Source organism: Phyllobates terribilis, unplaced genomic scaffold, assembly GCF_046119375.1.
Source record: "Phyllobates terribilis strain yellow unplaced genomic scaffold, ASM4611937v1 Scaffold_10__3_contigs__length_209671492, whole genome shotgun sequence".
NCBI lineage: Eukaryota > Metazoa > Chordata > Amphibia > Anura > Dendrobatidae > Phyllobates > Phyllobates terribilis.
In genome coordinates, this window is record NW_027362770.1 from 144,429,902 (window position 1) to 144,445,858 (window position 15,957).

The 15,957-nt window shown below is 45.5% G+C and overlaps 1 protein-coding gene across 1 annotated transcript in view; it reads left to right on the forward strand.

The window, feature by feature from the left end:
• Nucleotides 1-15,957, forward strand: part of ADAM19 (ADAM metallopeptidase domain 19) — a 69,886-nt gene that overhangs the window by 20,592 nt on the left and 33,337 nt on the right. The window contains exons 4-6 of the mRNA XM_073649874.1: nucleotides 5,760-5,838; nucleotides 12,772-12,848; nucleotides 13,606-13,789. Coding sequence (XP_073505975.1) covers nucleotides 5,760-5,838; nucleotides 12,772-12,848; nucleotides 13,606-13,789 — 340 coding nt within the window. The remainder of the gene's footprint in view (nucleotides 1-5,759; nucleotides 5,839-12,771; nucleotides 12,849-13,605; nucleotides 13,790-15,957) is intronic.

Genomic DNA, 15,957 nt, shown 5'->3' on the forward strand with positions numbered 1-15,957 from the left:
CAGTGGATTAGCAGAGCTGGGTATGTCAGAAGATTCTCATGTAGTCATAATAGCAGAGTCCAGTGGAATAGCAGAGCTGGGTATGTCAGGAGATTCAATAGACTCCTGTCTGCCTTTGCAACTTCGACTTCGACACTCAATTCTAACCTCTTAAATACCGCTGTCACAATTGAAAGTGGCATATGAGGGATTAAGCTGATGCGATCGGAACTAAAGCCCTTGCAGCAGTTTAGAGAAAATGTTTTTGCTACCTCATCTGATATCAGCATGATGTAGGGGCAGAGACCCTGATTCCAGCGATGTATCACTTAGTTTACTGGGTGCAGCAGTTGTGATAAAATCACAGTTTTCTCTGCTGCAGATCTAGCAGCACTTGCAATGCTAAGCTGTGTATAACCCCGCCCACACCACTGATTGGCAGAAAGCTGCCAATCAGTGCTGGGGGCGTGGTTGGACTAGGAGGCACGAGACACCTGGTCCTTTAGTGATAATCTCCTGCTGATAAAACACTGATTTTATTGAAACAGCAAAACACAGCCTAGTTAGTGATACATTACTGGAATCAGGATCTCTGACCCTACACCATGCTGCTCTCGGAATACATAACCTGCTGACAGATTCCCTTTAACTCGAGTGTCAGCTGTACAACGCGGCTCCTGAGCTCAATACACACACATGGTAGGTAGAGGGCTATTTTTTATTTTTTGCAGGATGTTTTGATTTTTTTTTCATTGCCATTTCTTTATGTACATTTGACAATTTAATTTATTATTATTTCGTATATTTTTTCCGTATAAATGCAGTGATTTGAGTTATGTCTTTTTTTTGTGTGTGTTTTTTCCCTTTCTTTGTGTTTTTCCTATTGCTTTTTTTCTCCTTAATCGCCTATCAATCATTACTTATAAATCTCAGACTCCACATCCATTCATACCTGCTGAAGAGGGGTTACAATGTGATTTTTCCTGCACGCTGATTATTTTTGATGAGTTTTTGGAGCTTAAACTCATCGAAAACTCTGTAAGGCTATGTTCACAAGTTGCGTTTTTTTTCAGCGTTTTTTTTTTAAATGGAAATTAAAAGCTGCTTTTTACAGTACTAGCCAAGGCTTTGAGATTTCAGAAATCTCATGCACGCGCTTGTTGTTTTTTTCCCGACTGATTTGGAAAACTGCAGCTTTTTTTTAAATCTTCATCATGTTCGTTCTTTCAGCATTTTTGCAGCATTTTATCACCCATAGAAAGTATTGGGAAAGTGCTAATAATGCAAACTTGCATTTTTGCAGCGTTTTTGGGGAGTAAAAATGCAAAAATACACCCAAAAAAGCAGCAAAATCTGCTTTTTTTTACTACCAAGAGAGCAGTTTTTGCCTGCAGACAAAAATACAGCAAAAACGCAACGTGTGAACACAGCCTAAATCCTTCTCAAAAACTCAAAACTCTACAGCAAAAAGATTCAGTGTGAACGCACCCTTACGTGGATTGATCCTGTGCATGCCGTGATTTTGGCATAATATCCGACGTTGTCATTGCAATCACCTGAAAATTGGAGACTGCCAACAATGACGTGTTCCTGTGTACTGACTGCCAGCAGAGATCTTGTAAACGGTTCCATTTTCATTATACATTGATATAAGACCGCGCCATCCCTGGAAATCTAATATCAGGTAGCATGAAGAATTGTGCGCTGTCTCCTGAGGGCCATCTGCTTTCTGTAGATCTCTCGAGACCAGGCGGCCATGGCAGCGGAGAAAGCTTCTTGCATTTGTCAGGTGTCACCGATTAGAAATGCAAAAGCTTTTAAGTTTTTGTTTATTTGCGTAAAGTAGGGGGCTGCTTTAATTTGGGTGCAGACGTCTCCGCCGAGGGATTTAGATATAGGGTAAACGAACAAAACAGGTGAAAAATTCTAACCTTTTTCTTCTATTTTTCCATTATATTCATCTTTTTCTGGTTTGGGAGTCCAGTGGGCGGTCCTACCCATGATTGACAGCTCAGTCATTAATTAGGCATTAATTAGGCCCACCCACTGGACTCCTAAACTCAGAACAAGTAGAATCAATCTGCTCCGCTAGACCTTGCCGGTACTACCCTCATGTCTGAACCGCATAATCAATATGTCAGGATCCCTTTAATGGATGCCTGCGGCACAGTGTGGGTCATAAATGCCCCCCCATACGTCCCGGGTGGGGTGGGTGGAGGTCTCACAATCTCAATTTTTCTCCAATTTAGCCATTTCAACAGGACTAAGAGCAAAAAGCGTAAAAAAGGAGCAAAACAGATAATGAATTAGGTGGAACAAAAAGGGACGCAAATTCACAGATGAGTCGGCCCCATAGATGTTTAGTGACCCCTCCTTCTCACGCCGTACTCCGAAAAATCATCGTCTATTCTGGTAAAAGGCTACGACCTCTATTAATTAATTATTGTGGTCACATGACTAGTTCACGTCATTTTTGGTTTATAGCCGCCGCAGTATATGTCGCCGCCCATCCCCCTTCCAAGATTTATTACCGTAACTGATACTTCCTCGCAGCCACCTTCCACACATTCATCACCAAGGTCGCCCAAGGTCAAGTGTTTCCATTAGTGCAAACGATAGGATGTCCTTATTTATCGCAGCTAATGTTTTTCCTTTTTTTGTTGCATTGTCAACAAAATTCAGCATCTTTTTGACATAACACATGATCATAGTTATTTTTTTTTATGCAGCGTAATGTCGAAAAATCTGCTGCTAAATGGAAACCGTCAGCAAGCTGGTTAGTCAGTGCTGATACATGAAAATTTTGTGATGCTGGGAACTTGGGAATGGCTGTGGCGCCCCTATGGGTTATTTAACTTTTTCCAGATAGCCAACTAAAATTTTTAGAAATTGACAGATGGGACAACCTAAGACCCTACCTGCCTTCAAGGCACAAGGCCCACACTACAAGGTACTGTAAATGTGCCCCTAGGGCAAAAAAAGGACAATATGGTGCTTGTGAATTGGTGGCCCCTATTATTGCCCTAACACCCAAATCAGTTCCTGCCAGCAGTCCCCTGAATTGGAGCTCAAAAGGGGCAAGACCTTGTGCTGTCTTGCCAACAGTCCCCTGAACTGGAGCTCGTAAGGGGCAGGACCTTGTGCTTTCTTGCCAGCAGTCCCCTGAATTGGAGCTCAATAGGGCCAAGACCTTGTGCTCTCTTGCCAACAGTCCCCTGAATTGAATTGGAGCTCAAAAGGGACAATACCTTGTGCTTTCTTGCCAACAGTCCCCTGAACTGGAGCTTGAAAGGGGCAGGACCTTGTGCTCTCTTGCCAACAGTCCTCTGAATTGGAGCTCAAAAGGTGCAGGACCTTGTGCTCTCTTGCCAACAGTCCCCTGAATTGGAGCTTAAAAGGGGCAAGACCTTGTGCTGTCTTGCCAACAGTCCCCTGAATTGGAGCTCAGAAGGGGCAAGACCTTGTGCTCTCTTGCCAACAGTCCCTCAATTGAATTGGAGCTCAAAGGGGGCAATACCTTGTCCTGTCTTGCCAATGGTTCCCTGAACTGAAGCTCGAAAGGGGCAGGACCTTTTGCTCTCTTGCCAGCAGTCCCCTGAATTGGAGCTCAAAAGGGGCAGGACCTTGTGCTCTCTTGCCAACAGTCCCCTGAATTGAATTGGAGCTCAAAAGGGGCAAGACCTTGTGCTCTCTTGCCAACAGTCGCCTAAATTGGAGTTCAAAAGGGGCAAGACGTTGTGCTCTCTTGCCAACAGCCCCCTGAATTGAATTGGAGTTCAAAAGGGGAGGACCTTATGCTCTCTTGCCAACAGTCCCCTGTATTGGAGCTTAAAAGGGGCAGGACTCGTTAATTCTAGGGGAATCCTATGGACAAGAGGGCACTGTTTTTGTTTTTCTACTCTGATAAAAGCCTATAACATACAGTACAGACCAAAAGTTTGGACACACCTTCTCATTTAAAGATTGTTCTGTATTTTCATGACTATGAAAATTGTACATTCACACTGAAGGCATCAAAACTATGAATTAACACATGTGGAATTATATACTTAACAAAAAAGTGTGAAACAACTGAAAATATGTCTTATATTCTAGGTTCTTCAAAGTAGCCACCTTTTGCTTTGATGACTGCTTTGCACACTCTTGGCATTCTCTTGATGAGCTTCAAGAGGTAGTCACCAGAAATGGTCTTCCAACAATCTTGAAGGAGTTCCCAGAGATGCTTAGCACTTGTTGGCCCTTTTGCCTTCACTCTGCGGTCCAGCTCACCCCAAACCATCTCGATTGGGTTCAGGTCTGGTGACTGTGGAGGCCAGGTCATCTGCCGTAGCACCCCATCACTCTCCTTCTTGGTCAAAGAGCCCTTACACAGCCTGGAGGTGTGCTTGGGGTCATTGTCCTGTTGAAAAATAAATGATGGTCCAACTAAACGCAAACCGGATGGAATAGCATGCCGCTGCAAGATGCTGTGGTAGCCATGCTGGTTCAGTATGCCTTCAATTTTGAATAAATCCCCAACAGTGTCACCAGCAAAGCACCCCCACACCATCACACCTCCTCCTCCATGCTTCACGGTGGGAACCAGACATGTAGAGTCCATCCGTTCACCTTTTCTGTGTCGCACAAAGACACGGTGGTTGGAACCAAAGATCTCAAATTTGGACTCATCAGACCAAAGCACAGATTTCCACTGGTCTAATGTCCATTCCTTGTGTTCTTTATCCCAAACAAGTCTCTTCTGCTTGTTGCCTGTCCTTAGCAGTGGTTTCCTAGCAGCTATTTTACCATGAAGGCCTGCTGCACAAAGTCTCCTCTTAACAGTTGTTGTAGAGATGTGTCTGCTGCTAGAACTCTGTGTGGCATTGACCTGGTCTCTAATCTGAGCTGCTGTTAACCTGCGATTTCTGAGGCTGGTGACTCGGATAAATTTATCCTCAGAAGCAGAGGTGACTCTTGGTCTTCCTTTCCTGGGGCGGTCCTCATATGAGCCAGTTTCTTTGTAGCGCTTGATGGTTTTTGCAACTGCACTTGGGGACACTTTCAAAGTTTTCCCAATTTTTCGCACTGACTGACCTTTATTTCTTAAAGTAATGATGCCAAGAGTGTGCAAAGCAGTCATCAAAGCAAAAGGTGGCTACTTTGAAGAACCTAGAATATAAGACATATTTTCAGTTGTTTCACACTTTTTTGTTAAGTATATAATTCCACATGTGTTAATTCATAGTTTTGATGCCTTCAGTGTGAATGTACAATTTTCATAGTCATGAAAATACAGAACAATCTTTAAATGAGAAGGTGTGTCCAAAATTTTGGTCTGTACTGTATGTCAGCCTATTATTCCCTTAATGGTGCTGGAAACCCTGGGTCATGGGGACTTTATGGGCCCGATTCGTCATTTGCATTTTTTTTTCTTAAAGGGAATCTGACAGTAGGATCCACCCTCCTAAGCCGTCTATATGGGCATGTAGGTCATAGGAAGCTGGATAAAATGATACCTAGATTTCTGCGATCTGATGTCTTATTCCAGAGAAATCCATGTTTTTCTTAATATGTAAATGAGCTGTTAAGATCTATGGGCCGGACATAGATCTTCCCTGAGAATCTGCCTCCAGAGCTTACTGTAAATTAAATATGCGTCACTAGTGTGAGACATGTAATGACTGATGGTCTGCTCTCCTGATCTACATGTTTCACACTGGTAATGCCCCCTTTCATTTACAATTGTCGATGGAATATGGATTATCGTGGGCAATTAATTAACTCTTTGTCTCCATCCCCAGGCAACTTCTCCACCCGAATTACAGAGAGATCCATTACAGCTCCAGCGACATTCCTATTGTGCATGAACCCAGCATGACGGTAGGAGCTATTTCCTTAGTATCAACCTTCTCCACATTGCACTGGGTTTTGTGTTTTAAAGTGGGTTGTCCAAAATTAGAAAATCATGGCAGCTTACTTTCAAAAATAGCGCCACATCTATCCAAAGGTTGTATGTGGTATTGCAGCTCAGCTCTACTTACTCTAATGGAGCTGAGTTTTCTTCATTATCTGTATTTAAAAAAAAAAATTAAAAATCTTGTCATTTTCACACCGGCCACTGGAGTTGTTGCCATCAGTGTCTGATCTGTGGTACCTACTATACAGACGTGACATGGAGGTGATGTATCCATGGGTGGTACCTACTGTACGAACGTGCCATGGGGTTGATGTATCCATGGGTGGTACCTACTGTACGGACGGGCCATGGGATGATGTATCCATGGGTGGTACATACTACATGGACATGCCATGGGGGTGATGTATCCATGGGTGGCACCTACTGTACGAACGTGCAATGGGGTTGATGTATCCATGGGTGGTACCTACTGTACGGACGGGCCATGGGATGATGTATCCATGGATGGTACCTACTGTATGGACATGCCATGGGGGTGATGTATCCATGGGTGGCACCTACTGTACGGATGTAGCATGGGGGTTATGTTTCCATGGGTGATATGGACGTTCCATGGGGGTGATGTATCCATGGGTGGTACCTACTGTACAGAAGTGTCATGGGAGTGATGTATCCATAGGTGGTACCTGCTGTACGGATGTGTTATGGTGATGATGTATCCATCCATGGATGGTACCTACTGTACGGACATGACATGGGGCTGATGTATCCATAGGTGATACCTACTGTATGAACATGACATAGGGGTGAAGTATCCCTGGGTGAGGTATCCGTGGATAGTACCTACTGTATGGACGTGCCATGGGGGTGATGTATCCATGGGTGGTACTAACTGTACGTACGTGTCATGGTGGTGATGTATCCATGGGTGGTACCTACTGTACGGACGCGTCATGGAGGTGATATATCCATGGGTGGTACCTTCTGTACGGACGTGTCATGGGGGTGATGCATCCATGAGTGGTACCTTCTGTACCGACGTGCCATGGGGGTGATGTATCCGTGGGTGGGACCTACTGTATGGATGTGTCATGGTGGTGATGTAAACATGGGTGGTACCTACTGTGCAGATCTAGCATGGGGGTTATATTTCCATGGGTGAAACCTACTGTACGGATGTGTCATGGGGGTGGTGTAGCCATGGGTGGTACCTGTAGCACCCCGAGGGCTCGGCTGCTACAGGGGTATTGCACCTCGAACCAGAGGTGTGGTATTCCACTCCCGGGTAAGGATGGAGTGTGGACTAGAACTCAGTTAGCTGCATGCACCACATACATCCCATTTCCGGGGGACAGATCAACGGTACTCCCACCAGATAGATGTGCAGGTACCACAGCGTCTGTCCCTGGCTGGAGTGGGAGGGGGGAAGGAATATCCCAGTGGTGCAGGAGCAGAGAGGGGAGGGACTCTGGGCATAGGAAGGAGCCCATTGGTGGCTAGTCACCTGGGCTCGGGTGTCAGAGGGAGTATAAAAGGTGGGCACCATCTTAGGAGTTCAGTTGAGTCAGACAGAAGAAGAGGAGAAGAGTAGTGACAGGGAGCAGCAGCCCTGTCTGGGTGCTGCTCCTGAAGGGAGCAAGAGAGAGAAAGACAAGAGGAAAGGAACAAGGAACAAGGAAGGAATGGAACCCGGAGAAAGGCCCAGAGACATGAAGGAAGAGGGAACCCGAACACGCTAGGAGTCAGCGGGTGAAGGGTTGGCAGATCAGGGTACCGGATCCCGAACTGGTGGAGGCCACTTATCCTCAGCCAGGAACCGGAGGTCGTGGCCACGTCTTGGCGCGACCACTCACTACACTCACCACGAAGGCACGCCACATAGGGTCAGGGAAACCGGAGATAGGTTTCGCCACCAGAAGGCCCGAGGAAGCTGGACATGGGTGGGTCCCTAGTGGGGACGGCCAGAGAAAGGAACGGAGAAAGGAGTTCAAGGTCACACTCTGGAACTGCCTGGGGGTTGGTCGAGCCCCGTACCTGGTGGACGCAGCACGGCTCGGGTCGTCATCACCTGCAGGACTGACACTGATAACATCTGTGAGTAAAGCATTGAAAACTGCAATCAGTCTCTGTGTTCCATCGCACTACCAGCACTAAAGGTACCGGGACGCCCTTTCTATCACTCCCTTCACCCGCACCAGCTGCCCTGAGGCCATACCTCTCCCGTTGGGGGTTATACCACCATTGCTGCACACATACCACCGGCCTCAGCGGACTGTTCTGCAGCGGCGGCCTTGCGACCGCAAATCAACGGGTGGCGTAGTCGACACTTAAACAACATCTACAAAGACTGCCACACACTTAGTTTGACCACCCTGGGCACGGACCGGGTCCCCGCCACTCGGAGACTACTACCCCCATCGGATCCGGCTCCGGGTATTCCCCCGCGCACACGTGCGCCGCGCTACAGCACTGGCCCAGGGGGCGCGTCAGTACCTACTGTACAGATGTAGCATGGGGGTGATGTTTCCATGGTTGGTACCTACTGTACGGATGTGTCATGGGAGTGATGTATCCATGGGTGGTACCTACTGTATGGACGTGACATGGGAGTGAGGTATCCTTGGGTGATACCTATTGTATGGACGTGTCATGGGGTGATGTTTTCATGGTTGGTACCTACTGTACGGATGTGTCATGAGAGTGATTTATCCATGGATGGTACCTACTATACGGACGTGTCATGAAGGTGAAGTATCCGTGGGTGGTACCTACTATATGAACATGTCATGGAGATGAAGTATCCATGGGTAGTACCTACTGCATGGATGTAGCATGGGGTGATGTATCCATAGGTGGTACCTACTATACGGACGTGTCATGGTGGTGATGTATCCATGGGTGGTACCTACTGTACGGACGTGTCATGGGGTGAAGTATCCATGGGTGCGTTGGTACCTACTGTACGGATATGACATGTCTGTGATGTATCCTTGGGTGGAACCTACTGTACGGACATGTCATGGAGGTGATATATCCATGGGTGGTACCTACTGTACGGACGTTTCATGGGGGTGATGCATCCATGAGTGGTACCTTCTGTACCGAAGTGCCATGGGGGTGATGTATCTGTGGGTGGTACCTACTGTATGGATGTGTCATGGTGGTGATGTAAACATGGGTGGTACCTACTGTGCAGATCTAGCATGGGGGTTATATTTCCATGGGTGAAACATACTGTACGGACGTGTCATGGGGGTGATGTATCCATGGATGGTACCTACTGTATGGATGTGACATAGGGGTGATGTATCCATGGGTGGTACCTACTGTATGGATGTGGCATGGATGTTATATATCCATGGGTGGTACCTACTATACGGATTTGTCATGAGGGTGATCTATCCATGAATGGTAACTACTGTACAGATGTGTCATGGGGGTGATATATCCATGGGTGGTACCTACTGTATGGACATGTCATGGGGGTGATGTATACATGGGTGGTACCTACTGTATGGACATGTCATGGGGGTGATGTATCCATGGGTGGTATCTACTGTATGGACATGTCATGGGGGTGATGTATACATGGGTGGTAACTACTGTATGGACATGTTATGCGGGTGATGTATCCATGGGTGGTATCTAATATATGGACATGTCATAGGGGTGATGTATCCATGGGTGGTATCTAATGTATGGACATGTCATGCGGGAGATGTATTCATGGGTGGTATCTACTGTATGGACATGTCATGGGGGTGATGTATCCATGGGTGGTATCTAATGTATGGACATGTCATGCGGGAGATGTATTCATGGGTGGTATCTACTGTATGGACATGTCATGGGGGTGATGTATACATGGGTCGTACCTACTGTATGGATATGTCATGGGGGTGATGTATCCATGGGTGGTACCTACTGTACGGACGTGCACATAGCCTAAGTTTATGTGTTCACACTTTTTTAAGGCGTTTTAGGAGCAGAAACTGAGCGTAAACTCTCCAAATCCTCCTCAAAAACTTAGAGTGTCTGCTCCAAAAACTCTGCAAAAGAGACATTGTGTGCACATCGCCTTACTCTGGATCAGTACATTATGAGTAATGCAAAGTTTTTATAAAGTTTCTTAACTATTTCCTGTAGAAACTTCTATATGTAAACCATTTATGTCTAAGTCATTTATTGCTTCGTGTCCAGGAATGTTTACAAGCCCCCCCCCCTGCGTCTGTTCACCCTGCACGACCCCCCATTATTTGGTTTTTGGATAATCCATCTCCAGCAGCAGCTCCTCTCCTTCTGTTCTGCATCAAAACATGGCGTCTTGTCATCTGCCTCCCAGGACGTCTTGCGGTTTTCTTGGGTCCATCCTGCAAGCTTTGTGCATTTTTCTGCTGTTCTTTGGCTATTTCCTACCCTGGTTTTGACCCATCATCCCTTTCTCGGTTTCCTGGCACACTTCTGCGCTCCCTGGGGCTGAGCGACATCGCTAAGTAGGTCAGGAGTGAGAAGTCATTGCTCTCCGCCGCTCGCTGCCGGCCACTTATTTATAGAGCGTGCAGAGATTCGCCGGCACATGGCGAAGATGCTGAGGTTACAGAAGGACAGATGTGACCACATCCAGACACGCGGCACAAATGCAGACCTCGTTAATACTTGAGGTCCTGGAAGCTTAGATATGAGGGCCTGTTTGATGGCGGAGACACCGGCAAGTTGTTTTCTAAAAACTTTTAAAACTTTTTTCTATAGAGCGCTGGAGTAGAATCGAAAAAGTCACGAATGATGAATTAGGTTAAAATCTCGCCCATAATGGCAGACAAAAAAAAATCCAAAACCAAGTAAAAGTTACTAAAAATAAGGATCAAAGTAATCATTTACATTTTTTTTTGTCATTTTTTTGGGGGGAGGAGGGGGTCTTGTGGTATACGTTACCATATTTTGCGCCTCGTTCTTCAAAACGGAACACAGAATTCATGAATTTTGTGAACAAAAAAAAAGTTTTTGTCTTTTTTTTTAAAGTTTTGGGGTTTTTTTGTCTTTTTTTTGCACCATTTTAGAGCAAAAAAGTAAAATTTTCCGCTAAAATATATAATTTGTGCAACAATTGTGCAATGGGAATAAATGTCGGAGATGGGCATATCCCTTTAATAGAGGATAGGGGGTGCACAGAAAGCTAAGACTTTCAGGGGTAGCTCGTGGACCCAAAGCAAAGTGTCCAACCGGACCCCTAAATATCATGATCTTTTAATACTATATGATTAAATAGTATATGATTTTCTCATATAGGCCACAGGGACCTTTTGGGCTCCCCTAGACTCCAATGCCCGGATTCAACTGCAAACCCTGTATAACTATAGTTACGCCCCTTGAAAAAAATGGCACCTTTTGCATTAGTGCATTGGTTGTTTTGGAGACAGTGTAATACTTCATCTCCCCTGCGGAGGCGCTGCAGGGGAATTAAACACTTGCAGCTTTGAGAGTGATGGAAGAAGAGACTTTCTTTAAGACATATAAAAACTCTTTTTACCATGCGCTATGCATTATAATTTACTGTCTCTACATACATACATATCTAATCCTGTTAGGCTTGAATTAGTAACATTTTGTTTTCCTTTGGCTAAAAATCATTTTTATAATTGGTTTATATTAAAATATGTGCAGTGTTTGCCTTCAATGGCTTCTTGGTTGTACTATATATTGTTGGCTTTAGAATGAGGTAACTGAGAATCAGTCAGTAAGCTCATTCTGAGTTTATAACTCTTATTTATCTGGGGTTTTTTTAGCTCTTCTCAGCTGATTTATGACAACAGCCTGTAAAAGCCAACATTTTTTAGGGAAACCCAATTGCAAAAAATGATTTTTAGCCCCAAATATATGTATTTTAGTAAAAAAAAGTATTTTTTTTAAAGAAGAAAGCTCTTTGGCATTGAACAGGTTAATTCTTGCTGGTAACACACATTTACCGCATATGGTTTCATGAGCGAGTTTTGTATTGATTGGTAATAGATATCCCCCTAATGAATTGCCTTCTCAGGAAGAGGCGTATAGACGGTGACATGTAGAAGGTAAGACAGCAATGCCGGAAACCCCACACCGGGTCCTAGTCCTTGCCGGCACTGTCGGAGCAGACACCTCCATTCCCATCGTCTCTCGCTGAATGGTAGTGATAAGCCTCTGGGAATATATCAGACTAGTACAGTTATGTCTTTGTCTTACATATCCCCCCCCTCTGACCGTGCCTCGGCTGTATGATGTCAGCCACATGTGGAGGTCAGAGTGGGCTGGAGGGGGTTAAATCCGCAATGGTGAGATCATCCAGTAAGTGGGGATGGGGGGGGATAAGCGAAGACAGAAATGACCAGCGACGTAGAAGAATGAAAGACCCCACTGTCCATTGTGCCGCTCATAGTGTCTGATTGTTACCGCCACGTTAAAGGGGCTCTCCAGGGCTATACGGATAGAGCGGCCATTATGGAGTAGTAGACGTATCATAATGTCTTACTATAGTAACTGTAGTGATTTCAGGGATGGTGGGGGTTGTTGTAGCAGAGGATGGGGTTTTTATAAAAAGTGGCCAAAAATTTGGTCCCTAAAGGGGACTGGTCAGCTCTCCTGACATGCCTGTCTTGGTAATCATTTATAGTCCCCATAATTCTGGGGCATCTTTTCTTTTTACTCTGCTTTGTCCCGTTGAAATTTATGGAAAAATTGACAACTGGGCGTTACCATTTCCCGTTTTAAGGGGGTATGTCCCTACTGAGTCTGATACTGTCCTCCCTGATTGGACAATATCTGAAATTGTAGAGGTGTACCGGAATGGGAACACCCAGTTGTTCATCTTTTTTTTTTCCTATGAACTGATTTATTAATGCAAAGATCATTACTCTTGGTTTTAGGACCACTGTTATTACCATGGATCTGTGCGGGGGCAAGAAGACTCCAGCGTTGCCGTTAGCACCTGCTCAGGAATAAGGTGAAGAGAGAAAACGGCACAAATTACAGCTTTCCGTTAGGTTTTATAACATTGTGTTTATAGCTGTAACATGGTGAGGTATTTCATTTAATTACCAGCTTGGAACGACAAAATTGCATAAAGAACAACTCCTCATGTTCTAGTATTTTTTTTATAATTATTCCTCTTGCAATACCACATTTGACCACTTTGCTAGCAGCGAGTCTTTTCCATAGAGATCAATGCAACATATAACCTGTTCTTGGCTAAGACCATTTACCTTTAAACTTCACAATATATATATATTTTTCTTCATTGTAAATGCCGCTTTTCTCCTGAATCCGGCGATGTTTTTTTTGTGTTTCTGCGCCAAACCGTTCCTGAGATATGGCCCTTTCTTCAATGTGTATAAATTTTGTCTTTTTAAGCAACTGGGTGTGGTCCCCGCAAAATATGCCCATAAATGGTCGATGACTACTCCCACTTGGCAAAAAAATCTGGATTTAAACACAGGGAAGAAGGTGCCGTATCTCAGGAACGGAGAGGCGCAGGAACATAAGAAAAACATCGCCGGATTCAGGAGAACAGCGGCGTTAATAATGAAGAAAAAAAATTGATATTTATGGCAAATTACATATTCCCTTTAAAAGACAGTAATATCATAGTAAACAATGTAATTGAAGTGGAATGTTAAAGATTAGAAACCACATGGGGAGTTTTTCAATCTTGAACATTATGGAGCCCGTTCATGAGTAAATGTCCAGTCTTGTATCTGCAGGGGGCTCATAACACTCAGCAATGGGATAAGTTATGTACTGGAACCATTAACAGGAGACAAGGAGAAACATCTCCTCTACAGAGCCAAACATCTGGAACTGCGAGAAGGCAAATGTGGGCACATAAACTCTGCGGAGCCACACTTCTACAACTCCACCTACCGCCATCATCCTCATCATTATCGGGTAAGTGTGGTGAATGCTATGCGAAAGTCATCTAAGGGGATAATGCAATATGGTGGGTGCCACCATGAAATCGGAGGTACAGCTGGGATTAGCGATACCCAAAAATGTCCCATTTAATTTGGTTATGTGCCATAAATGTCTGATAGAGGCGATTCCCACCTAAGGGATCTGTAGTTACAGTGGGTACGGAAAGTATTCAGACCCCTTTAAATTGTTCACTCTTTGTTTCATTGCAGCCATTTGGTAAATTCAAAAAAGTTCATTTTTTTTCTCAGATGGGGTGCAGAGTGTACATTAATGAGAAGAAAACTTTTTAGAATTTACCAAATGGCTGCAATGAAACAAAGAGTGAAAAATTTAAAGGGGTCTGAATACTTTCCGTACCCACTGTATCTTCAGAATGGGGTCCACTAACCCTTGTCTCTACGCATCTTTGTGAAGAATGAATAGAGAGGTGGAGGAACATGTCCAGCTCGGTTGTCTCCCGTAAAATTCAACGGAGAGAGCCCCGAACAGATGTGTCCACCACGTCATTCATTCTCCACCTGGATGTGCCAGCTAACAGGATCTTCGTTCTGAAGATGTAGGTGAGGACGTACATCTATAAGGAAGAATTCCGACGTCTGTGATGGACCTGGCCGCGGGTCTCCTGACGCAAACCCAACAGGATAAAAGGAATATATCAAACTGTTGAGTTTGGGTCAAGAGACCTATGACCGGTCAAACTCTGGTCCATGGGCCAAGTCTGGCCCACAGGGTGATTATATTTGGCCCGCGACACCAGAACCACCACCCCTATGTGGGTCCATTATTCTGTGTGGAGGACTATATGTGTTATGATCTGCAACAAGTACTAAGGAAAGATAGGGGAAAGCTATCCCTACAGTAAGACTAAGCTGAATCCCTACGATGTAGCGGGCTGCCTGTTCCTAGCGAACAGACCCGCCTTAGTCCTCGGCTAGTCTGAACGAAGACCTATAGCATAAGGGGAGGGGTCCCTAAAAGAACTAAGGACTGGGACAAAAATGGGACACCTCCTAAACAGAGAAGTTGTTGCAGAACACAAAAAAGATAAACTGACAAAAAGGTACTAGAGGTCCCAGAAGGAACAAGCGAACTGACAGAGAAAGGCACAGAAGCACCTGGCTACCAAAACAGTCAAACAACACTGAAGTCCAGCACAGCCAAAAGGGCGGAGCTGGAATATAAAGGCAGATGGTCACGTGACCGCAAAACACAAGATGGAAAAAACAAACAGGAGGGTTCTAACAATATGAGGCCCATTATACTGTATGGAGGACTATGTGAGGCCCATTATACTGTACTAGATCGTGGCCCGATTCAAACGCATCGGGTATTCTAGAATATGTATGCGGTACACCGGGCGCAATCAGCACAGCGGTGTTTAAATTTGGCGCCAATATCGCTGATTGGTTGCGGCCGGCGGGCGCGACCAATCAGCACAGCGGTGTTTACATTTGGCGCCAATATCGCTGATTGGTCGCGGCCGGCGGGCGTGACCAATCAGCACAGCGGTTTTTAAATTTGGCGCCAATATCGCTGATTGGTCGCGGCCGGCGGGCGCAACCAATCAGCGAATTGTATTGGGGCGGCACGGTGGCGCAGTGGTTAGCACTGCAGCCTTGCAGCGCTGGGGTCCTGGGTTCAAATCCCACCAAGGACAACATCTGTAAGGAGTTTGTATGTTCTCCCCGTGTTTGCGTGGGTTTCCTCCGGGTTCTCCAGTTTCCTCCCACACTCCAAAGTCATACTGATAGGGAATCTAGATTGTGAGCCCTGATGGGGACAGCGACGATAATGTATGTAAAGTGCTGCGGAATATGTTAGCGCTATATAAAAATAAAGATTATTATTATTAGTGAGGACCGGGGAGTGGCGCTGCGGGAGATGACCGGCTGCTCGCAGCAGAAGTATCCTGACCGGCGGCGCCGCTCCCCGGTCCTCCCTTCACACTTGCCGCTGATCTCTCGACGGTAGCCGCATGGAGGTCAGCGGCGCCGCCGGTCAGGGTACTTCGGCTGCATCGCCGCTGACCTCTGTGCAGAGCGGTGTTTAAAGTTGACGCCAATATCGCTGATTGGTCGCGGCCGGCGGCCACGACCAATCAGCACAACGGTGTTTAAATTTGGCGCCAATATAGCCGGTCA